The sequence below is a fragment of the Leptodactylus fuscus genome, chromosome 7, assembly GCF_031893055.1.
Source record: "Leptodactylus fuscus isolate aLepFus1 chromosome 7, aLepFus1.hap2, whole genome shotgun sequence".
In the NCBI taxonomy this organism is placed as follows: Eukaryota; Metazoa; Chordata; class Amphibia; order Anura; family Leptodactylidae; genus Leptodactylus; species Leptodactylus fuscus.
Genome location: NC_134271.1, coordinates 155,547,827 through 155,575,132, shown reverse-complemented (window position 1 = coordinate 155,575,132; position 27,306 = coordinate 155,547,827). Strand labels below are relative to the sequence as shown.

At 42.7% G+C, this 27,306-nt stretch overlaps 1 protein-coding gene across 1 annotated transcript in view; it reads right to left on the bottom strand.

The window, feature by feature from the left end:
• Positions 1–27,306, bottom strand: part of LOC142214655 (NACHT, LRR and PYD domains-containing protein 12-like) — a gene marked incomplete at its 3' end in the record, with an annotated part of 792,298 nt that overhangs the window by 520,645 nt on the left and 244,347 nt on the right. The window contains exon 18 of the mRNA XM_075283595.1: positions 10,099–10,147. Coding sequence (XP_075139696.1) covers positions 10,099–10,147 — 49 coding nt within the window. The remainder of the gene's footprint in view (positions 1–10,098; positions 10,148–27,306) is intronic.

The following is a 27,306-nucleotide window of genomic DNA, read 5'->3' as shown; positions in this document are numbered from 1 at the left end:
TTTTTTGCTGATTGCATTTGATAAAAATTTTAAAAAAGTGATCAAAGCAATAGACATTTCACAAAATGGTATAACTAAAAAGTACACCCGGTCCCACAAAAGAGAATCCCTATGCATCACTGTACATGGAAGTATAAAAAAGTTACGAGTGTCAGAATATAGTTACTTAGAATTTTTTTTATTTTTCCAAATTTTTAGATTTTTCTTAAGTGGTTATAATAAAACAAAAGGGTTAAAATAAAAACATATAAATTTGGTATCACCGGAGTCATAGCAAAATATAGAATAAAGGTGACAAATCATTTTGTCTGCAGAATGAACATCGTAAAAACGAAGTTCGTAAGAAAATCGCACAAATGCACTTTTCTCCAGTTCCACCCTATTCTGAATTTATTTTCAGCTTCCCAATACATTGTACAAGATAGTAAATGGCGGCAACATGAAGAACAATTTGTTCCGCAAATAATAAGCCCTCATATGGCTCTGCGGGCGGAAAAATAAAAAAGTTAAGAGTTTTGGGAGGTGGAAAATCAAAAACGAAAATTGAAATATCTCACCGGTGGGAAGGGGTTAAAATATTCAAAATAGGCTTTTCTAACAAATGCACTAATGTGTGTCCTTTGGGTGGGAATGGTAAAACTGCCACAGATATTCAGACACACTGGATTTCTACATAGTGGGACTATTAAGATAAGATAATTCTTTAATAGTCCCACCATTGGGATATTCAGTATGTTACAGCAGCATGGATAATAAAATAATATATTACAGGACAGAACACAGACAAGCTCATAGCAGATAGAAAAGATACCAGGAGTCATAACAACTAGGAAGGAAAGAAAGACTCAGGATCATTTAGTTCTCTGTGCGGAGTGATCTTTGCTTTTCCTGATGTAGATTATACAGCCTGAACATGATGGGGAGGAAGGACCTCCGATAGCTTCTTCTCACACTTGGGGTGAAGCAGTCGGTCACTGACAATCCTGCCCGGTGTTATCACAGTCTCATACATGGGGTGGGATTTGTTCTCCCACATGGAGGTCACCACAGACAGTATCCTTCTGTCACCCACCACCTGTACTGGGTCCAGGGGGCTCTCCAGGACAGTGCTGGCCCTCCTTGATCAGCCTGTCAAGTCTATTTCTGTCCCTGGCTGGTATGCTACTCCTTCAGCAGGCCACTCCGAAGAAGATGGCTGAAGCAACCACAGAGTTCAAACAGGCCCTAAGAAGTGTCCCCTGGACTCTGAAGGCCCTCAGCCTCCTGAGCAGGTAGAGTCTGTGTCTGAGTCTGTGGCCCTTTCTGTGCAGCGCCTCTAGGTGATCAGCCCAGTCCAGGTTATTATTGAGGAGCGCACCCAGGTACTTATAGGTCCTGACTATTTCAATATTCTGTCCCCTGAATGTCCACCGGGGTCGGAGTACTTCTCCATTTACTAAAGTCCACCACCATCTCCTTGGTCTTCCCAGCATTAATCCTAAGGTAGTTCCATTGTCACCATTCCACAAACCCCCCTAAATCCTGATATTAAAGGATTATCTTATTTTATCTTATCTCTTATATAGCAAAACCAATCAGGGTTTACTTCAAGAAATAGCAGAGATAGACATGAAGTAAAGGATATAAGTACATATGTCAATAATAAATAAAGAAGTGGGTGCCCTCAAAAATCACTAAAATATTACTTTTATTAATAGCAAAGTTAAAACCAGTGGGTGACAAACTTTCCTCTTATACTCATCATATACTCCTCTTATATTTCCTCTTATACTCCTCTTATACTTCCTCTTATACTCCCCTTATACTCCCTCTTATACTCCTCATATACTCCTCTTCTACTATTCATATATTCCTCTTATACTTCTCTTATACTCCTCTTATCCTCTTCTCTTATACTTCTCTTATACTCCTCTTATACTCCCCTTATACATCTCTCATAATCCTTTTATACTCCTCTTATACTCCTCATATACTCCTCTTATACTTCCTCTTATACTCCCTCTTATACTTCTCTTATACTCCTCTTATACTCCCCTTATATTCCCTCTTAAACTCCTCATATACTCCTCTTATATTCCTCATATACTCCTCTTATACTCCCTCTTATAATTCCCTTTATACTCCCTCTTATACTCCTCATATACTCCTCTTATAATCCTCATATACTCCCCTTATACTCCCTCTTATAATTCCCCTTATACTCCCTCTTATACTCCTCTTATACTTCCTCGTATACTCCTGTTAAACTTCCTCTTATACTCCTCTTATACTTCTCTTATACTCCTCTATTATACTACTCATATACTCCTCTTATACTTCTCATATACTCCTCAAATACTCCTCATATACTCCTCTTATACTCCTATTATACTTCTCTTATACTCCTCTTATACTCCATTTTTACTTTTATTATACTCCTCATAAACTCCTCTCTTATACTTCTCTTATACTTCTGTTATACTCCTTTTTATACTCCTCTTATGCTTCTCTTATATTTCTCTCTTATACTTCTCTTATACTTCTGTTATACTCCTCTTATACTCCTCTTACATTTCTCCTATACTTCTCTTATACTTCTCTTATACTTCTCTCTTATACTTCTCTTATACTCCTCTTATACTTCTCATATACTCCTCTTATACTTCTCTTATACTCCTCTTATACTCATCTTATACTTCTCTTATACTCCTCTTATACTTCTCTTATACTTCTCATATACTCCTCTTATACTCATCTTATACTTCTCATATACTTCTCTTATACTTCTCATATACTTCTCATATACTCCTCTTAAACTCATCTTATACTTCTCTTATACTTCTCTTATACTTCTCATATACTCCTCTTATACTCATCTTATACTCCTCTTATGCTCCTCTTATACTCCTCTTATACTCCTCTTATACTTCTCATATACTCCTCCTATACTCATATTATACTTCTCTTATACTCCTCTTATACTCCTTTTTTACTTTTCTTATACTCCTCATAAACTCCTCTCTTATACTTCTCTTATACTTCTGTTATACTCCTCTTATACTCCTCTTATACTTCTCTCTTATACTTCTCTTATACTCATCTTATACTTCTCTTATACTTCTCTTATACATCTCATATACTCCTCTTATACTCATCTTATACTTCTCTTATACTTCTCTTATACTCCTCTTATACATCTCATATACTCCTCTTATACTCATCTTATACTTCTCTTATACTCCTCTTATACTTCTCATATACTCCTCTTATACTTCTCTTATACTCCTCTTATACTCATCTTATACTTCTCTTATACTCCTCTTATACTTCTCTTATACTTCTCATATACTCCTCTTATACTCATCTTATACTTCTCATATACTTCTCTTATACTTCTCATATACTTCTCATATACTCCTCTTAAACTCATCTTATACTTCTCTTATACTTCTCTTATACTTCTCATATACTCCTCTTATACTCATCTTATACTTCTCTTATACTCCTCTTATACTCTCTTGTACTCCCTATAAAACTCCTCTTATACTCCTCAAATACTCCTCATATACTCCTCTTATGCTCCTCTTATACTCCTCTTATACTCCTCTTATACTTCTCATATACTCCTCCTATACTCATATTATACTTCTCTTATACTCCTCTTATACTCCTTTTTTACTTTTCTTATACTCCCCATAAACTCCTCTCTTATACTTCTCTTATACTTCTGTTATACTCCTCTTATACTCCTCTTATACTTCTCTCTTATACTTCTCTTATACTCATCTTATACTTCTCTTATACTTCTCTTATACATCTCATATACTCCTCTTATACTCATCTTATACTTCTCTTATACTTCTCTTATACTCCTCTTATACATCTCATATACTCCTCTTATACTCATCTTATACTTCTCTTATACTCCTCTTATACTTCTCTTATACTCCCCTTATACTCCCTCTTATAATTCCCCTTATACTCCCTCTTATACTCCTCTTATACTTCCTCTTATACTCCTGTTATACTTCCTCTTATACTCCTCTTATACTCCTGTTATACTTCTCTTATGATCCTCTTATACTCCTCTTATACTCCTTTTTTACTTTTCTTATACTCCTCATAAACTCCTCTCTTATACTTCTCTTATACTTCTGTTATACTCCTCTTATACTCCTCTTATACTTCTCTTATACTTCTCTCTTATACTCCTCTTATACTTCTCTTATACTTCTCTCTTATACTTCTCTTATACTTCTGTTATACTCCTCTTATACTCCTCTTACATTTCTCCTATACTTCTCTTATACTTCTCTCTTATACTTCTCTTATACTTCTCTCTTATACTTCTCTTATACTCCTCTTATACTTCTCATATACTCCTCTTATACTCATCTTATACTTCTCTTATACTCCTCTTATACTCATCTTATACTTCTCTTATACTTCTCATATACTCCTCTTATACTCATCTTATACTTCTCTTATACTCCTTTTATTCTCTCTTGTACTCCCTCTTTTATACTCCTCTTATACTTCTCTTATACTCTTTATATACTCCTATTATACTTCTCTTATACTCCTCTTATACTCCTTTTTTACTTTTCTTATACTCCTCATAAACTCCTCTCTTATACTTCTCTTATACTTCTCTCTTATACTTCTCTTATACTTATCTTATACTTCTCTTATACTTCTCTTATACATCTCATATACTCCTCTTATACTCATCTTATACTTCTCTTATACTTCTCTTATACTCCTCTTATACTTCTCATATACTCCTCTTATACTCATCTTATACTTCTCATATACTTCTCTTATACTTCTCATATACTTCTCATATACTCCTCTTAAACTCATCTTATACTTCTCTTATACTTCTCTTATACTTCTCATATACTCCTCTTATACTCATCTTATACTCCTCTTATGCTCCTCTTATACTCCTCTTATACTCCTCTTATACTTCTCATATACTCCTCCTATACTCATATTATACTTCTCTTATACTCCTCTTATACTCCTTTTTTACTTTTCTTATACTCCTCATAAACTCCTCTCTTATACTTCTCTTATACTTCTGTTATACTCCTCTTATACTCCTCTTATACTTCTCTCTTATACTTCTCTTATACTCATCTTATACTTCTCTTATACTTCTCTTATACATCTCATATACTCCTCTTATACTCATCTTATACTTCTCTTATACTTCTCTTATACTCCTCTTATACATCTCATATACTCCTCTTATACTCATCTTATACTTCTCTTATACTCCTCTTATACTTCTCATATACTCCTCTTATACTTCTCTTATACTCCTCTTATACTCATCTTATACTTCTCTTATACTCCTCTTATACTTCTCTTATACTTCTCATATACTCCTCTTATACTCATCTTATACTTCTCATATACTTCTCTTATACTTCTCATATACTTCTCATATACTCCTCTTAAACTCATCTTATACTTCTCTTATACTTCTCTTATACTTCTCATATACTCCTCTTATACTCATCTTATACTTCTCTTATACTCCTCTTATACTCTCTTGTACTCCCTATAAAACTCCTCTTATACTCCTCAAATACTCCTCATATACTCCTCTTATGCTCCTCTTATACTCCTCTTATACTCCTCTTATACTTCTCATATACTCCTCCTATACTCATATTATACTTCTCTTATACTCCTCTTATACTCCTTTTTTACTTTTCTTATACTCCCCATAAACTCCTCTCTTATACTTCTCTTATACTTCTGTTATACTCCTCTTATACTCCTCTTATACTTCTCTCTTATACTTCTCTTATACTCATCTTATACTTCTCTTATACTTCTCTTATACATCTCATATACTCCTCTTATACTCATCTTATACTTCTCTTATACTTCTCTTATACTCCTCTTATACATCTCATATACTCCTCTTATACTCATCTTATACTTCTCTTATACTCCTCTTATACTTCTCTTATACTCCCCTTATACTCCCTCTTATAATTCCCCTTATACTCCCTCTTATACTCCTCTTATACTTCCTCTTATACTCCTGTTATACTTCCTCTTATACTCCTCTTATACTCCTGTTATACTTCTCTTATGATCCTCTTATACTCCTCTTATACTCCTTTTTTACTTTTCTTATACTCCTCATAAACTCCTCTCTTATACTTCTCTTATACTTCTGTTATACTCCTCTTATACTCCTCTTATACTTCTCTTATACTTCTCTCTTATACTCCTCTTATACTTCTCTTATACTTCTCTCTTATACTTCTCTTATACTTCTGTTATACTCCTCTTATACTCCTCTTACATTTCTCCTATACTTCTCTTATACTTCTCTCTTATACTTCTCTTATACTTCTCTCTTATACTTCTCTTATACTCCTCTTATACTTCTCATATACTCCTCTTATACTCATCTTATACTTCTCTTATACTCCTCTTATACTCATCTTATACTTCTCTTATACTTCTCATATACTCCTCTTATACTCATCTTATACTTCTCTTATACTCCTTTTATTCTCTCTTGTACTCCCTCTTTTATACTCCTCTTATACTTCTCTTATACTCTTTATATACTCCTATTATACTTCTCTTATACTCCTCTTATACTCCTTTTTTACTTTTCTTATACTCCTCATAAACTCCTCTCTTATACTTCTCTTATACTTCTCTCTTATACTTCTCTTATACTTATCTTATACTTCTCTTATACTTCTCTTATACATCTCATATACTCCTCTTATACTCATCTTATACTTCTCTTATACTTCTCTTATACTCCTCTTATACTTCTCATATACTCCTCTTATACTCATCTTATACTTCTCTTATACTCCTCTTATACTCATCTTATACTTCTCTTATACTCATCTTATACTCCTCTTATACTCATCTTATACTTCTCTTATACTTCTCTTATACATCTCATATACTCCTCTTATACTCATCTTATACTTCTCTTATACTTCTCTTATACTTCTCTTATACTCCTCTTATACTTCTCATATACTCCTCTTATACTCATCTTATACTTCTCTTATACTCCTCTTATACTCATCTTATACTTCTCTTATACTCATCTTATACTCCTCTTATACTCATCTTATACTTCTCTTATACTCCTCTTATACTCATATTATACTTCTCTTATACTTCTCTTATACTTCTCATATACTCCTCTAATACTCGTCTTATACTTCTCATATACTTCTCTTATACTTCTCATATGCTCCTCTTATACTCATCTTATACTTCTCTGTTACTTCTCTTATACTTCTCATTTACGTGTACTCCTCTTATACTCATATTATACTTCTCTTATACTCCTCTTATACTTCTCATATACTCCTCCTATACTCATATTATACTTCTCTTATACTCCTCTTATACTTCTCTTATACATCTCTTATGGCATATTCCACCTCGAGAATAGGCCACACCCCCAATCTGCCCAGGCGCAATAACTCCTACCTCGGGCAGTGCCATCAACAATTAGAGCAAACACGAGTCTGACACTCCAAAGGGACCCAAGCCCAATTAGAGGACCTACCAGTCTTCAAACAACCCCCACTAGGGACCCATACCATCAATGAGGTCCTAGCAACTGGCCAATAGGCATCTAACCCCCAACAACCCCCGGCCACAGACTCACGGACATGACCCCTTATGACCGGGAGTCCCGCCACCGCAAGAGAGCCTGCTCAACCCCATCCCTCAACCCCAACATCCAAAGATCCGCGCCGATGGCATTCAAATGGATGCCATTGCTCCGCAGATGCTCCAAGGAAGGGACCTCCAACTCACGGTGCCACACCACCACACCCCCATTACGAAGAACAAAACGGGACACAGCACGATTGACCTTTATGGGGCGGACAGTCCTCGCCTATCTCCGCCGCCTCTGGCACCAACTCCTGGAACCTGCCAAACTGAAACCCAGACAAAGCATCAGCCACGGAATTGTAAACCCCTGGAACATGTCGAGCAGATACCAAAACATTCAATTCCAAACACCGCACCACCAAATGCCGCATCAGAGACACAACCGGAGGGGAAGAAGCAGTCTGAGAATTAATGACAAAAACAACAGCACTATTATCGCAATTGAAGCACACCCTGCGATCACGCAACGCATCGCCCCATAATTCGATGGCCACAACAATGGGGAATAATTCCAACAAGGCCAAATTCCTAACCAATCCACTCTCAACCCACTCGGTCGGCCACTCACCAACACACCGATGCCCCCGAAAGTAGGCCCCAAAACCGACTGAACCAGACGCATCCGTAAACAGATACAACTCGTCGCTGAACACAAGGAGCGGCCATTAAAACACCCCAGAAAATCAACCCAAACTACCAGGTCTGCCCTCACATCCACTGTAAGGCGCACAAAGTGATGGGGCGACCGCACCCCGGACGTCAGCGCCGCCAACCGGCGGCAAAACACTCGGCCCATCGGCATAATGCGACAGGCAAAATTCTGTTTCCCAAGCAGCGATTGAACCACACGGAGACACACCTTCCTAACGCCCTGAAAACCCCAGAGTGACTCACGCAGATCCTCAAGTTTATCCGCCGGCAAGCGCGATTCCATGAGAATCGAGTCCAATTCAATCCCCAGAAACTTCATGACAGGCCCCTCAGTCTTATCAGGAGCCAACAGTTCGTAACAAAACCAAACAATCAGAGGAATCCCGAGGCCCCACGCAGAGAAAGTCATCCAAGTAATGGATAACATACCGGACACATCTCTAACAACCCATTCTAAGAAGGAACTAAACACCTCAAAATACGCACAGGAAATAGAACAACCCATAGGTAAACAACAATCAACATAAAACTCACCCTCCCAAACACAACCCAACAAGTAAAAACTGTCCGGATGGACCGGAAGCAAGCGAAAGGCCGCCTCAATGTCCGTCTTGGCCATAAGGGACCGGACCGGTCAAATGAAGCATATGAAACCCTGGACAGTGATGGGTCGATCCCGTCATTAACTGATGACCCCGACGGGAAATACAGGTGGTGGATGAGCCGGTGCTTAGGCACAACTCCCAAAGGCGACACCCGCAAGTGAGGCCATAGAGGGGACTCAAAGGGATCCGCCATCCGACCCAACTCGACCTCCAACTCGACCACTTGTGGAGGCCGTGACTACCGCCGCACCCAGAGCACTCGTGCTTAAATTGACAAGTGGCCCCGAACTTGCACAGACCCTTGTTGAAGAGCCAGCAATACCCCTTTCGCTGCACAACCAGAGATCTGGCAGCAGGGCCCGAACCTCCGGCACCCCCCCGAAAGGGCTGACTCGAGGGAGCCGACATCAACCGCATCCATAAGGCGATATCTTTGTGATCCCATCTCAACCCTGGACGAACTGCCTTACGCTCCCAAAATTGCTCATCGTAGCGGAGCCAGGCAACCCCGCCATATACACGATGAGCCTCCCCAATCGAATCCATATACCCAAAAAGAGGGGAACAATGTTCCAGCTCCTTTTCGCCGATCACACTCGCTAGAATAGCAAAGGCCTGCAACCAGTTAATGAATGAGCGAGGAATCAGGCGATAGCGCCGCTTCTCCTAGTCCTCCTTTTTAGAATCACTGGGCTTCACCTTATCAAAGTTAAATTTGTCAAGGGGAAGCAGAGAAAAAATCTCCACGTACTCCCCCTTCCAAATCCTGTCCCACACCTCCTGCTTCAGGTGCGCACCCAGGGGACCCTCGAAACAAATATAAACTTCCCCCATCGCCCTATCATCAAACCTGACTATGTCCACCGCTTTCTCCTTGTCCTTCTCCTTACCGGAATCCCCAGACACTGCAGGCACAGGCACGTCGTCCCCAGCCGCAGCCTCCCCAGCACCCGCCACAACAGCATTCGCTGAACTAGGCAAAACCCCCGAAGTGACAGTCCCTCCAACCGTCGGAGGAGCCCTGGTATCAAAGCAAGCAAAGCCCCAGACGCACAATCACCCCCAGGCGACCCCACACCCCCAGCCACAACAGTCCTATTCTCCCCAGACACTATACCCATACCCCCAACCCGGGAGACCCCCCCAGCAGAAGAAGAAATAGACCCCACAATCTCACTAGGCTGTCTCAAGGACGCTCCTAGATCAGCCGCCACCGGTCCGGAATCCTCGGGGGAAGCAGAGGCCGCAGGAGAACACTGGCCCTCTTCCAGGTCTGAAGCCGGATCACCATCAGGGGCAGGAGACAGCAAGCCAGTATCCCTCCAGGAGCACCGATGCACCGACGCAGGCACTGCCACATCTTCAGCCGGCCTCTTCCGGCCCAGGCCCGAATTCCGGCGTGTAGAGGGCCTGGCCACGCAGTGATCGCAGACCGCATCACTTCTGGCAATCTCGGACGCTGTCACAAGCACCAGGCTAGCAGCTCCGCCCACAGGGCGGTCCCCGCCCGCTGACACCTCGCGCTGAACATGCCTCCCCGAAGGCTTGCGAGAGGCTGCTGCACGGGTCCGGGTTAATGAAGAGGAAGGTGGGGGAGAGACAGCCGACCCACCTTCCGGATGGCTGCGGCTATGAGGCAGATTCCTCCCCGCCGACGGGCGAGCACCAGGGGAGCTGACCTGGGCGCCCACGGTCGAGGGTCCCTCCTGGGGCTCCGAGATTGCCGCCCAGCCGCCCGCCCCCTCTCCGGCGAGTAACGCTCCGGCGGCCGTGACCGCTGAGCGTGGGATGAAGAGGCTCGGGCAGATGAGCCCGAACCAGGGGGCACACAAACTGCAGCGAACAAGCCCTCCAGGGCCTGCTCGCCATGCACCACTGCTGCAGCGCGAAGGAGCGCGTGTAAGGCCTCAAGGTCCGCCATGGAAACGCAGTGAATACACGCTCTGTGGAAGCCACTCCAGACTGACCCCAGTGCGACCCAAGCCACCCTTTACATAACCTCGGTCTCCTCCCCTACAGTCCTATGAAAAAGTTTGGGCACCCCTATTAATCTTAATCATTTTTAGTTCTAAATATTTTGGTGTTTATAACAGCCATTTCAGTTTGATATATCTAATAACTGATGGACACAGTAATATTTCAGGATTGAAATGAGGTTTATTGTACTAACAGAAAATGTGCAATATGCATTAAACCAAAATTTGACCGGTGCAAAAGTATGGGCACCTCAACAGAACAGTGACATTAATATTTAGTAGATCCTCCTTTTGCAAAGATAACAGCCTCTAGTCGCTTCCTGTAGCTTTTAATCAGTTCCTGGATCCTGGATAAAGGTATTTTGGACAAACAATTCAAGTTCAGTTAAGTTAGATGGTCGCCGAGCATGGACAGCCCGCTTCAAATCATCCCACAGATGTTCAATGATATTCAGGTCTGGGGACTGGGATGGCCATTCCAGAACATTGTAATTGTTCCTCTGCATGAATGCCTGAGGATTTGGAGCGGTGTTTTGGATCATTGTCTTGCTGAAATATCCATCCCCGGCGTAACTTCAACTTCGTCACTGATTCTTGAACATTATTCTCAAGAATCTGCTGATACTGAGTGGAATCCATGCGACTCTCAACTTTAACAAGATTCCCGATGCCGGCATTGGCCACACAGCCCCAAAGCATGATGGAACCTCCACCAAATCTTACAGTGGGTAGCATGTGTTTTTCTTGGAATGCTGTTTCTTTTTGGACGCCATGCATAACGCCTTTTTTTATAACCAAACAACTCAATTTTTGTTTCCAAAATGAAGCTGCCTTGTCCAAATGTGCTTTTTCATACCTCAGGCAACTCTATTTGTGGCGTACGTGCAGAAACGGCTTCTTTCTCATCACTCTCCCATACAGCTTCTATTTGTGCAAAGTGCGCTGTATAGTTGACCGATGCACAGTGACACCATCTGCAGCAAGATGATGCTGCAGCTCTTTGGAGGTGGTCTGTGGATTGTCCTTGACTGTTCTCACCATTCTTCTTCTCTGCCTTTCTGATATTTTTCTTGGCCTGCCACTTCTGGGCTTAACAAGAACTGTCCCTGTGCTCTTCCATATACCTTACTATGTTCCTCACAGTGGAAACTGACAGGTTAAATCTCTGAGACAGCTTTTTGTATCCTTCCCCTGAACAACTATGTTGAACAATCTTTGTTTTCAGATCATTTGAGAGTTGTTTTGAGTAGCCCATGATGCCACTCTTCAGAGGAGATTCAAATAGGAGAACAACTTGCAATTGGCCACCTTAAATACCTTTTCTTATGATTGGATACATCTGGCTATGAAGTTCAAAGCTCACTGAGGTTACAAAACCAATTTTGTGCTTCAGTAAGTCAGTAAAAAGTAGTTAGGGGAATTCAAATCAATAAAATGATAAGGGTGCCCATACTTTTGCACCGGTCAAATTTTGGTTTAATGCATATTGCACATTTTCTGTTAGTACAATAAACCTCATTTCAATCCTGAAATATTACTGTGTCCATCAGTTATTAGATATATCAAACTGAAATGGCTGTTGCAAACACCAAAATATTTAGAACAAAAAATGATTAAGATTAATAGGGGTGCCCAAACTTTTTCATAGGACTGTATTTTTCCCGCTCGAGCTCTACTAGTTTAACCCCTTCGATCCCTAATCCTCCCGCCTGTCATGGCGTCCCTATCCCCGAGTGTCTAAGGCCTTCTCTTGAACAATTGTACAGGATAAAATGGTTTGATCTCCTCACTTCCAGGTTATCTTGTTTCCGCAGGTGTCCTCCTGAGTGTCCAGATCATGGCCTCCAGTCACTGGCCCTTCCCTAGAGATTGACCCTGGCCCCAAAAGAACTACCACCTCTACAAGGGCAGTCCACGGCTATCCCCTTATATATAGCATGTCATCAGTGTTATACCGGAACCCTCAGGGCAGCGTTTCCCAAACTTTTTGAGTGGGGGAGCACTATTCGGGACAGAAATTTTGTAGGGAGCACTTAACATATTTTACCTAAAACCTATATAGGTGCCAAAGATAACGAGCAATATTAACGATGGGGGGGGATTTCTAAAACAAATTGATATTAGATATTACATTTTCTATTAACTTTATTACAATTTTTTTTCTTTTTCAATCACATTAAAAAATAAGGAACTTAACTACATACAACAAAAAAACAAAAATCCTGAAAACACAGATCCTATTTCTTAAATCTTAACACTGCGCAAACTAAACTGATGCAGCAAGGATTGAGTGACCGCACAATATGTGTATATTTGTATATTCGCCAAACAGACCATAGTGCCGCGCCGGTAGAATATTAGGAGTGTATGTGAACCAGTATTTTAATTTTGAAAGCCTTCACATTTATCTTTTTTTTTTTTTTTTTTTTATTGTTAACCATTTATTATCGCCATATTGCCATATATCGCAGAGCACCTGAAGATGGTTCAGGGAGCACACTGCGTCAGGGGATCTAAATCCTTCAGGGCAGTACACACCAAACTATCTGCAACAAATTTGTTGGAACGGGGATCAGGGGTATATATAGGGTATACGGGAATACACTGTCAGTGTATTCCATTCAGGATCCTGGGAAAGCTGGGTTGCGGCGATTGAGCCCGTCAGTGCCACGTTACACTGACAAGCTTCTCCCTGGAATTTAGCTCTTATAAGAGCTGTTGGTTGTCTTCTCCTTCCTATCCTAGCCTGTCCCTGCCTACCCAGAATCTAAGCCCTAGCTAACTGGACGGAAACCTCCGTCCTCGGTGAATTGCAAGCTCAGAATGACGTGAACCTGGGCGGCGCTGTTCTTTTAAATCAGAGGTCACTTGTTTTCGGCAGCCAATGAGTTTTTCCTACTTTTTTCAACGTCACCGGTGTCGTAGTTCCTGTCCCACCTACCCTGCGCTGTTATTGGAGCAAAAAAGGCGCCAGGGAAGGTGGGAGGGGAATCGAGTAATGGCGCACTTTACCACGCGGTGTTTGATTCGATTCTAACATGGCGAACAGCGTGATATCCGATCGAACATGTGTTCGATAGAACACTGTTCGCTCATCTCTAGTTCCCTCTATCTGGAGGAAGAGCCCTTGACAGTAGACGCCCTGTCAATTCCATGGAGGTTCAGGCTGGCATACATCTTCCCTCCACTTTCCATGATACCGAGGGTATTCATGAAAGTTAGACAGGAGCAGGCGTCAGTGATAGCAATCATACCATTTTGGCCAAAGAGGGCTTGGTTTACCCAACTCATTCAAATGAGTCGAGGGATATATTGGAGGCTCCCCCAGTGCACAACCTGGTCACTCAAGGTGCCAGAGTATGCCAAGATCTCAAGAGGTTCAACTTGACAGCCTGGAAGTTGACCGGTCCATACCTGGACTAGAAGAGTTATCCTCAGCTGTCTGGAACACTATAGCTCATTCTAGAGCCCCTGCTACCAACCAAGCTTATCTCATATTTTTTAACACCTTCAAATCCTGGTGTGTAGACAAACAAGTGCCTCATGACAGCTCATCCACACAGTCTCTGTTGGAGTTCCTGCAAGACGTATTGGATAAAGGCCTCACTCCTGCCACACTTAAAGTCCAGGTGGCCGCCCTATCTGCCGGTCGGAACAGGCGCCTATCCCAAGATATCGTTATATCTCGGTTTCTCAAGGGTGCAACAAGGCTGAAGCCATCTATAAGATCTCTGGTTCCCCAGTGGGATCTTTCCGCTGTCTTAGTGGGGCTTTGTAATCCTCCATTTGAACCAATGCAGGAAGTAGACCTAAGATTTATGTCTGTTAAAATGGCTTTTCTTTTAGCAATAGCATCAGCTACACGTGTAGGTGAATTACAGGCTCTGTCAACCTATGAGCCTTACACAACTTTTTTTTCCTGATCGTGTTCAGTTGAGATTTTTGCCTAAAGTCCCTACCTATGCTAACCTGAATCAGGCAATTTCTTTACCTGTATCTTTTCCCTCCCTCCTCTCCTGAGGAGGAGAAATGGCGCTCCCTGGACATAGTGAGAGGCTTGCGTATTTACTTAGATCGTACTAAGAATTTTAGAAAGGAGGAGAACTTGCTAGTCTCTTTTCTAGGGCGATCCAAGGGGTTTAAGGTCTCAAAACCCACATTAGCCAGATGGATCAAGGAGGCAATAAGGCTTTTCTTTGTATATCAGGGGCTTACTTGTTAAAGCCCACTCTGCTAGAGCAATGTCTACCTCATGGGTAGAACATTTGTTCTGCTGTTACCTGTCAGTCTCAATCCACTTTTGTCACTCTACTGTTTAGACCTTCAAGGGTCAGAGGCTACCACCTTCGGCCAAACTGTCTTGTCATCTGTATGCCGAGGGGGCCCTCCCTAGGAGTGATCTCGCTACATCCCCATCTGTTGTGCTGCGGTTTGGACGTGGGGGAATCGTTGGTTATGTATGATAACCTGTTTCCTTTAGTCCAAACAGCAGCACAAGACTCCCTCCCTATTATGGCTATTTTTGCTATTATTATTATTATTATTATTATTATTACTACTTTATAACTAACCCAAGGGGAGGAGGTTCCTCTTACCTTCTTATAGAGGGGTTAATTGCTTTATTAATTTAATTAAAAATCCACCTGTCCTAAACCGCTCACAGGGGCAGGAATACCCCATCTGTTGTGCTGCTGTTTGGACTAAGGGAAACAGGTTATCATACATAACCAATGATTATTGACCAAGTTGTTCCTGATATTTTAACAACCATCAGCAGCTTAGTGAATGTGCAATCCTAGCGCCTAAAAATGATAGTGTTATCTCCATAAATCTACTAATGTAGGGAAGGATGCCTGGTCAAATAACCACATACATGTCCATTGATTCAGTCATGGAGAGTGAACAAGCTGTAACGTATCCATTGGGGTTCCTGAATTCTTTGGAGCCTCCTGTGATGCCACCACATAAGCTCACTATAAAAATAGAAGCCACAAAAATTTCCTTTGGCGCCTTGACCAATCAAAAATGTGTAACGGCACAAGATTGTGCATTAAGAGTCTCCTGCCCAATGTTATTGAAGCCACAATTCTTACGGGAAACTCTAAGGGAGCAAATGTTCTTATTCCGCGTACTCCTTTGCTACCAAGCGACAGGCCCTTCAATTCTAAGCGTCTGCAGTTCCCAATCCGACTTGCATTTGCTATGACTATAAACAAAGCACAAGGTCAATCACTTAAAGTAGCCGGCAGTAATTTGGAGAGCCCGTGTTTTTCACATGGACAGTTGTACATTGCTTGCTCTAGAGTGGTTAACCCCAAAAATCTTTTCATATACAGGTATGCACCTGAAGGTAAAACCAGAAACATTGTCACCAAAAAGCAACACAATAGATAGTTGTGTAACTGGAAACCAATGTTACTCTTTGGTCCCTGATTAGATAGATGACACTGGAGGGAGGGGGAAGGGCTGCACTATGTTGTTAATTGGGTGTAAAGGTTTTATATGTTTGTGTAAGGGACAGAAATTAAAATTTTTGATGACAAAATAGTTCAAAAAATAATTGTAATAGTTTATACTACATAATATATATTGAATATGTAAAATCAATAAAAATGTTGAAATAAAAAAAAAGTGGTTGTTCACATCAATGTTACGACAAATTAGTAAAATACCAAAATAATAAAAATTTTAAGTGGAAAAAAATATATACTGTAGCTCTGAAAATGTCAATTTCGGTGTGACACTGCAAATTTTTCTTTAGCATCACCAACAATTTAACATATTTTCCGCGAGCAAAGCCGCCGGGTATTCTACTAGTTACAGGTAAATCCTGGTGACCTCGGAATTGTTGGGCAATCTGGTCTAAGGAAAACCTGAAACAAAGAACTGCAATGAAAATCCAAAGTAGTAAATGTAACTATATAATTATATATATAATTATAATAATAATAATTATTATTGTTTATTTATATAGCACCATTAATTCCATGGTGCTATATATATATATATATATATATATATATATATATATATATTGACTCCCCCATTATCAATATTTTCAAGAGCCCCATTCATATTGTTACATGCACAGGCAATCCATGTTCTGGAGATACTATCATTCATTATGGAGTGTGCACCTTCACAGGTGTATGGAGACTTACAAAAGCCTTTTTTGCTCCACTGGGGAATTATGGGAAAAATATGCAAATCTGTTTTCCAAGATGTAAATAGGAAAACAGTGCCTCTGCTTGCTGCCCTCTCGGGGAAGCCCCCTTATACATCATGCCCAATTTTTTCAACAAGCCTTAAAGGCTGTGATGCGAGGTTTAGCCAAATCAGTATCCCGGCTGTGGAGAGCGCTGTTTCATCTCTGCCAAATCAGTTTTCCCTATGCTGTACTGAGGAGATCCAACCAGATTGAAACAGCGCTCTCCACAGCCGGGATACTGATTTGGCTAAACCTCGCATCACAGCCTTTAAGGCTTGTTGAAAAAATTGGGCATGATGTATAAGGGGGCTTCCCCGAGAGGGCAGCAAGCAGAGGCACTGTTTTCCTATTTACATCTTGGAAAACAGATTTGCATATTTTTCCAAGACAATACACGTGACGCTTCATCTATTGATTCCCAACCAACGAGAAATTTACACAAAATAAAAATAGTTACAACCAATTATGTAGAAACTCAAAATCTTCTGTCTTAAGGGTTGATGGGATCCTATCATTAAAACTCTTTTTTTTTCCCCTCACTAACACGCAGGAATAGCCTTAAGTAAGGCTATTCTTCTCCTACCTTTCAATGTCTTCTCCACACCACCGTTTGCTTGAAATCCCATTTTTTTCGGTATGCAAATGAGTTCTCTCACAGCACTAGGAGCAGGCCTCAGCGCTCAAACAGCACTGGGGGCGTCCCCAATGCTACGAGAGAACTCTCCTGCGCCATCTCCATCTTCTTCACCAACAGCCTCTTCACGCGTCTTCTTCCGACGCACTGGGGGTCAAATTTCAACGCATGCGCAAGTTGGCCTTACCAGCGGGCCTCGGGCAGAGCTGACTTCACATGCGGGTGGCCATTTTTTTGTGGCTGCTTACACGAGCATGCGCAGTACACTCCTGTAGTTCTATGCGCCTGCTTGCGTAAGGGCCACAAAAAAATGTCCGCCTGCATTTGAAGTCGGTAGAGCCGACTTGCGTATGCGTTGAATTTTGACCCCCAGTGCGTTGGAAGAAGACGCGTGAAGAGGCCGTTGCTGAAGAACATGGAGGCGGTGCTGGAGAGTTCTCTCGCAGCATTGGAGCCACCCCTAGTGCTGTGAGAGAACTCATTTGCATACCGACGAAAACCGGGATTTCAAGCGAACAGTGGCACAGAGAAGACAACGAAAGGTAGGAGAAGAATAGCCTTTATTAAGGCTATTCCGACGTATTAGGGAGAAAAAAAAAGAGTTTTAATGATAGAATCCCTTTAAGGATTTTTTATTTCCTAAATGTAATGACATTTTTGTGTATTCTTCTTGCAGGTATTATAATATTTTCCCAGACTCAGGAATGAATAATAAGACTTCCACGTATGGTAAGGATTTCTCCTCTTCTTCCTTCTTACAACAATCTTAATACTATTACACCCTGATCAGCCATAACATTAAACCCACCTGCCTAATATTGAGCAGATTCCCCTCATACCATCACTATACGTCTGAGCCATTGAGGCCTGGACTCCACAAGACCTCTGCAGGTGTCCTGTCATATCTGGCAGCAGATCCTGGGACTCCATGTTTTGCAGTGTGACCGGTCCCTGTTCAGACGTCTCTCATCTGCTGTGACACTACAGACCGCAGTCAGCTTGGTGCTGTCTATACTGGAATATCAAGTCCTCAGGTTGTCACCCTTTAATAGACATTGGGCTTTGGTGCTGAAGATCTCAGGTCTCTTCTCCAGACTGGAGGAGAGAAAGCAGGTTATGCAGAAAAGCCAGGTAGGAAGGTGACTAGGAGAAGCACTACAAATCCCAGGTGTCACATCTATAGGTGAGGGCAGTAGTCACTAATAGCCAGGAGCCAAAGTATGGACAAATCCCAGTATCAGACACAGAATGTAGAGGTCACGGCAGGAGAACAGACAGGAACAACCGGGGGTCAGAATGACTACAAGTATCAGAGAGTTGTCAGGTCCTGGAACTAAGGCCCTGAATCCTCAGAATATAATATTGTCCCTTATCTCCAGCTTAGTCTCTATATATACATATAATATATATTAGTCTTTCTCTCTATATATATACAGCCTCCTACTCCCTGACTTTAGGCTGCAGAGCTAATCTGGGGCAGGGTCTCCTCTACCCCCGGTCTCCCCTACACTCCAGAACCATCTGCTGGGGACGTATCAGAGACACTATCTCCTGCTCACAGGGGTGCAACTCAATTATGGGAGAGAACACCCAAAGTAGCTCCAAAATACTCCAGAAATACAAGACACAGGTTCCCAGTATAACAGATATGTGTAGTAGTGTCCAGGGGGTGTCACATACCCCGGTCTTCATGAATCCCCCCCCCCCCCCCCCCAGTTATCACAAGATATATCTTTCCTTATCCCTTCCTTCCTCTACCTAATCCATAAATCCCTTATAGAAGAGACCGATCATTTGACCAGCGCCATCTTGTCTGTAACCAGGAATATACAAGACACGTCCATGGGGCTGGTCCTCACATCCACCATTCCCAGAAGCTTCTATACATACGGGGATACAATGTAGGTTCTCACCCCATGGAGATGTCACACCAATGAGAAACAAGTCCTATAGTAATGATATATTGGGATTATCTCACAATACATGAGGAACCTTCCTCTATACCTGGTGACAACATGAGGACCTAGCAGGAGGGATTATCCTAAAACTCCTGGTTCTGCCCCCTAACCCTGCCCCACACCTTGTCTGCTGCTCTCATTGTCTTCACCCCTCGCTTAGGATCATCCATGCATCGATTGTTCCCTGCATGTGGTGCACTGCCAGCAGTGTGTGACCAGTACAGGGTTAATAGACCTGGAGCACTTGTCTGGTATAAGACCGCCCCCATGGCACCTGCCATCTAATGTGCCTGTGACTGATCGGTAAATAACCACAAGTATATAAGTGCCGGCCTAACACTACGAGTCATGTGATCACAGAAATCTACCAATAGACCCCATAGAAATATAAAAACAAAAAACGAGAGTCTTCAGTAGATGATACCTTTTAATGGCTAACTAATAATGATGACAGATTATAACGTTACAAAGCTCTTGGCTTCTTCTTCAGGTATATCTAAAAACAATTTCTGAAGGCTGTGCATATTTGTGTACAGACGGACACATAGGAATAGAATTCTAGGAGGGAGGGGGGAAGAAGGTTATTGGTTATACAACTAAACAACTAAACAATTCATCAGTTTGCAATGTTCTTATCAGTTCAGAGGATGTCTTTTATGGCTGTCTCAGGTCAGTGATTTCTGTAGGATGCCATGAACCCATGTGACAGATTCATCCCATTCTCCAGAGTGTTAAATAAGATCATGCATTTATACTCATAAATCCGTCTCTGTTTCCGGGATTTAAAATTCCCTCTTAAAACCAAAATTTTCATGTCATTGGTGATATTGTGATCTTCATTGCAGAAATGTTTTGACACAGGAAGGTCCATTCTCTGTTCTCTAATTGTATGGTAATGTGAGTTCATTTTCATTCTGAGTTTCTGGCCGGTGTCTCCAACATACAGATTTTCAGTGGAACATTTGGTGCATATTATTAAATACACTACATTAGGTGTGCTACAGGTGAACGTACCTGGGATTTTGTATTCCCTGTTAGAGTTTGGTATCTCTATCCTGTCAGTGGTCAGTATGTGCGGGCAGGTTTTGAACCGCTTCTGTCCACATGGGAATGTTCCTGTGTTAGTTGGAGGTGACAGTGAGCTGCTGACAACCATATTCCTGAGGTTTGGTGGTTGTCTGTAGCACAGGAGAGGGGGGTCTGGAAATATGGATTTTAGACGGTTGTCTTATTGCATATTACATCCACTACTGCAAAAAGACCACCGTCTAAAATCCATATTTCCAGACCCCCCTCTCCTGTGCTATAGACAGCCACCAAACCTCAGGAACATGGTTGTGAGCAGCTCACTGTCACCTCCAACTAACACAGGAACATTTCCATGTGGACAGAAGAGGTGCAAAACCTGCCCTCACATACTGACCACTGACAGGATAGAGATACCAAACTCTAACAGGGAATACAAAATCCCAGGTACGTTCACCTGTAACACACCTAATGTAGTGTATTTAATAATATGCACCAAATGTTCCACTGATAATCTGTAGGTTGGAGAGACCGGACAGCAGCTTAGAATGAGAATGAATGCACATCGCCTTGCACTGGCTCCTCGGCCTGTCAGTCTTTCACTTGTATTGCAGCCTAGGCAGGTAGACATTAAATAGTTAAATAGAGGCGCCGGTATTCTGCAGTGCATTGCAGAATACCGGCGCCTCTATTGCAGTCTACCTGCCATAGGGTGCAATACAAGCGAAACACTGACAGGCCGGGGAGCCAGTGCAAGGCTGCCGGCTGTCATAGCAACCTGATGCCAGCCCTCGCTCTGCCTCATGTATGCTACACGCAGCCAGACGTCCAACAATTATGTGGAGTTGATCCCTGGGGATACCAACCTAGGGACACCCCCCTCCCCCGGGACACCTCTTCCCCAACCCCCTGTACCCGCTGCACTAACCTGTTATGTGGTGTGTCGGGTGGGCTGCCGCCATTTTGCTCGCTGTGTCCCTGCTCAATCGGCACGCCCACATTCAGCCCCCAACGTATGGTACCGTAGCCCTGGCTCCATAGCCCGCCCACACCCTGCCATGCACCAATAGAAGGTGTGTGGACAGACCAGCGCTGGCAGAATGCCAGCTTCTACAGCCGAGCTGGAGGGTTCTTTGGAGGGTCACGGTGGCGATTTGGGGTGAGTGACCCACATTTAAAGTAGCCTATCCTTCATTCCTGAGCAATATGTGTGTGTGTGTGTGTGTGTGTGTGTGTGTGTGTGTGTGTGTGTGTGTGTGTGTGTGTGTGTGTGTGTGTGAAATTTCCCCAAAATCCATTCAGCCGTTTGGCTGTGATTGAGGAACAAACATCCAAACATATAAACATCCAAACAAACAAACGTCCATTATAATATTAATAGGATATTAATAGGATTTATATATATATATATATATATATATATATCTTCATAAGAATAATGTCCGGGGGGCGGAGCCTAACCGTCGTTGTAGATGGACTGCTGAGCCTGCAGCTCCGTCGGAGTTAGAGCCAAAACTCGGTCTTCCAAGCACAAAATCCCAGAGGAAATGGGCAAAAATGGAAGAGACAGGTCTGGAGACCCTCCGGGTACCCCGCTGGGCAAGCAAACATCAGCCGAAGTTCATAAATTCTTTAAAAAGAAAACCCAGCAGTCCCCGATAATGGCGCGCAAGATGGCGCCTACAGAGTCTAGGCCGGGAGAGACAGCCGAGGAGTCCAATGCCGAAAGCACAGCTAGTGCAGAGCGGATGGATACCTCTGCTATACCCATTACAAGGGCTTTCCTAAAGAAAGCACTTTCTCAAGCTATAGCACCCGTTTTGGCGGAGATTAGCGAAATGAGAGCTGATATGAACCGAATGGGAAACCGTGTGGATACACTGGAAACTTCTACAGGAGCGCTCTCAGAACATGCGGCAGCTTCCACGCAGTTCCTGAACTTACATCATTCACACCTTAACAGAACATACGATCTCCTGGAGGACCTGGAAAACAGGAATAGAAGACGCAATCTCAGAATAAAAGGCCTACCTGAATCGTATGCTACCGAAGATCTGAGAGATGTAGCCGCATCCATCTTTTCCTCCCTTCTTGGGCCAGAGAGGGCTTCTGAAATCCGCATAGAGAGAATACACCGGGCAGTGAGACCCAAACCGAAGGACACTGATCCCCCTAGGGACATAATATGTGGCCTATTAACAACTGTAGACACGACCGCCATCCTCACGGCTGCGAGAGATAAACGCCCGCTCCTTCATGAGCAGCATGAAATTCAAATGTACCAAGACATAGCCCCCTCGACCCTGGCCAAAAGGAGGGCGCTATGTCCGTTACTGGAAGTGCTAAAAGAAAAGGGCATACCGTATGCCTGGCTATTCCCATTCGGTCTAGCAATACTGAAGCAGGGTAGGAGAATCACAGTTCGCACCCCAGATGACTTGGGAACAGTCTGGACAGTCCTAGACATTCCTCCTCTACCCATACCCTCATGGCTACCGGTCCCGGAGGATATCACCTCGCTCCCAGACCTCCCGGACCCAGACATATGGAGAAAAGACACCGGGAAGCCACAAAGATCACGGAAGGCACTGAATAAACTGCGCTTACATGAAGAGGACTGAAACCGAATGGCATCCTCTCATCGTTAGTCAATGCGCAGATACGCCTGGACATGTAAGTCGACAAATTCAGCTCCATATTTTGAAACGATATTCACTTGCACTTAAAACTCTCCTTTCCCCTACTGGATCTTTCTCCCTTGGCCCTCTTTCCTGCCCGTCTTACCATCCCCCTGCGCTGGATATTCCACCGGACTCATGAACCCTTGTTTATCCTCGTCCTTATTAGAGATGAGCGAACAGTGTTCTATCGAACTCATGTTCGATCGGATATTAGGCTGTTCGGCATGTTCGAATCGAATCGAACACCGCGTGGTAAAGTGCGCCATTACTCGATTCCCCTCCCACCTTCCCTGGCGCCTTTTTTGCTCCAATAACAGCGCAGGGTAGGTGGGACAGGAACTACGACACCGGTGACGTTGAAAAAAGTAGGCAAAACCCATTGGCTGCCGAAAACATGTGACCTCTAATTTAAAAGAACAGCGCCGCCCAGGTTCGCGTCATTCTGAGCTTGCAATTCACCGAGGACGGAGGTTTCCGTTCAGCTAGCTAGGGCTTAGATTCTGGGTAGGCAGGGACAGGCTAGGATAGGAAGGAGAAGACAACCACAACAGCTCTTATAAGAGCTAAATTCCAGGGAGAAGCTTGTCAGTGTAACGTGGCACTGACGGGCTCAATCGCCGCAACCCAGCTTTCCCAGGATCCTGAATGGAATACACTGACAGTGTATTCCCGTATACCCTATATATACACCCCAAATCCCCGTTCCAACGGTGTGCCCCCCCACCTTCACCTCAGAAATACCCTGCAAGTCCCCTAGCAATAGAATTGGGGCTATATACACCCACTATTTTTGCTACTGCCATATAGTGCCATTATCTGACTGGGAATTCAAAGAATATATTCGGGTTACATATAACTTCAATTCCAGGGAGAAGCTTGTCAGTGTAACGTGGCACTGACGGGCTCAATCGCCGCAACCCAGCTTTCCCAGGATCCTGAATGGAATACACTGTCAGTGTATTCCCGTATACCCGATATATACCCCGATACCCGTTCCAACGGTGTGCCCCCCCACCTTCACCCCAGAAATACCCTGCAAGTCCCCTAGCAATAGAATTGGGGCTATATACACCCACAATTTTTACTACTGGTATACAGTGCCATTGTCTGACTGGGAATTCAAAGAGTATATTGGGAATACAAATACCCTCATTTCTTGCTACTGCCATATAGTGCCAGTTTCTGACTGGGAATTCAAAGAATATATTGGGGTTACGTGCACCCACAATTTTTACTACTGGTATACAGTGCCATTGTCTGACTGGGAATTCAAAGAATATATTGGGGTTATAAATACCCTCATTTCTTGCTACTGCCATATAGTGCCAGTTTCTGACTGGTAATTCAAAGAATATATTGGGGTTACGTGCACCCACAATTTTTACTACTGGTATACAGTGCCATTGTTTGACTGGGAATTCAAAGAGTATATTGGGAATACAAATACCCTCATTTCTTGCTACTGCCATATAGTGCCAGTTTCTGACTGGTAATTCAAAGAATATATTGGGGTTACGTGCACCCACAATTTTTACTACTGGTATACAGTGCCATTGTCTGACTGGGAATTCAAAGAGTATATTGGGAATACAAATACCCTCATTTCTTGCTACTGCCATATAGTGCCAGTTTCTGACTGGGAATTCAAAGAATATATTGGGGTTACGTGCACCCACAATTTTTACTACTGGTATACAGTGCCATTGTCTGACTGGGAATTCAAAGAGTATATTGGGAATACAAATACCCTCATTTCTTGCTACTGCCATATAGTGCCAGTTTCTGACTGGTAATTCAAAGAATATATTGGGGTTACGTGCACCCACAATTTTTACTACTGGTATACAGTGCCATTGTCTGACTGGGAATTCAAAGAATATATTGGGGTTATAAATACCCTCATTTCTTGCTACTGCCATATAGTGCCAGTGTCTGACTGGGAATTCAAAGAATATATTGGGGTTACGTGCACCCACAATTTTTACTACTGGTATACAGTGCCATTGTCTGACTGGGAATTCAAAGAGTATATTGGGAATACAAATACCCTCATTTCTTGCTACTGCCATATAGTGCCAGTTTCTGACTGGGAATTCAAAGAATATATTGGGGTTACGTGCACCCACAATTTTTACTACTGGTATACAGTGCCATTGTCTGACTGGGAATTCAAAGAATATATTGGGGTTATAAATACCCTCATTTCTTGCTACTGCCATATAGTGCCAGTTTCTGACTGGTAATTCAAAGAATATATTGGGGTTACGTGCACCCACAATTTTTACTACTGGTATACAGTGCCATTGTCTGACTGGGAATTCAAAGAGTATATTGGGAATACAAATACCCTCATTTCTTGCTACTGCCATATAGTGCCAGTTTCTGACTGGGAATTCAAAGAATATATTGGGGTTACGTGCACCCACAATTTTTACTACTGGTATACAGTGCCATCGTCTGACTGGGAATTCAAAGAATATATTGGGGTTATAAATACCCTCATTTCTTGCTACTGCCATATAGTGCCAGTTTCTGACTGGTAATTCAAAGAATATATTGGGGTTACGTGCACCCACAATTTTTACTACTGGTATACAGTGCCATTGTCTGACTGGGAATTCAAAGAGTATATTGGGAATACAAATACCCTCATTTCTTGCTACTGCCATATAGTGCCAGTTTCTGACTGGGAATTCAAAGAATATATTGGGGTTACGTGCACCCACAATTTTTACTACTGGTATACAGTGCCATTGTCTGACTGGGAATTCAAAGAATATATTGGGGTTATAAATACCCTCATTTCTTGCTACTGCCATATAGTGCCAGTTTCTGACTGGTAATTCAAAGAATATATTGGGGTTACGTGCACCCACAATTTTTACTACTGGTATACAGTGCCATTGTCTGACTGGGAATTCAAAGAGTATATTGGGAATACAAATACCCTCATTTCTTGCTACTGCCATATAGTGCCAGTTTCTGACTGGTAATTCAAAGAATATATTGGGGTTACGTGCACCCACAATTTTTACTACTGGTATACAGTGCCATTGTCTGACTGGGAATTCAAAGAGTATATTGGGAATACAAATACCCTCATTTCTTGCTACTGCCATATAGTGCCAGTGTCTGACTGGGAATTCAAAGAATATATTGGGGTTACGTGCACCCACAATTTTTACTACTGGTATACAGTGCCATTGTCTGACTGGGAATTCAAAGAATATATTGGGAATACAAATACCCTCATTTCTTGCTACTGCCATATAGTGCCAGTGTCTGACTGGGAATTCAAAGAATATATTGGGGTTACGTGCACCCACAATTTTTACTACTGGTATACAGTGCCAATTTCTAACTAGGAATTCAAAATGCGCAAGGCTCCCGGAAAGGGACGTGGACGAGGCCGTGGGCGAGGTCGGGGGAATGGTTCTGGGGAGCAAGGTAGCAGTGAAGCCACAGGGCGTCCCGTGCCTACTCCTGTGGGGCAGCAAGCATTGCGCCACTCCACAGTGCCAGGGTTGCTTGCCACATTAACTAAACTGCAGGGTACAAACCTTAGTAGGCCCGAGAACCAGGAACAGGTCTTGCAATGGCTGTCAGAGAACGCTTACAGCACATTGTCCAGCAGCCAGTCAGACTCTGCCTCCTCTCCTCCTATTACCCAACAGTCTTGTCTTCCTTCCTCCCAAAATTCCGAAGCTTTACAGAACAATAACCCAAACTGTCCCTGCTCCCCAGAGCTGTTCTCCGCTCCTTTCATTGTCCCTCAACCTGCCTCTCCACGTCACGATTCCACGAACCTAACAGAGGAGCATCTGTGTCCAGATGCTCAAACACTAGAGTCTCCTCCATCTCCGTTCGATTTGGTGGTGGATGACCAGCAACCCACCCTCATC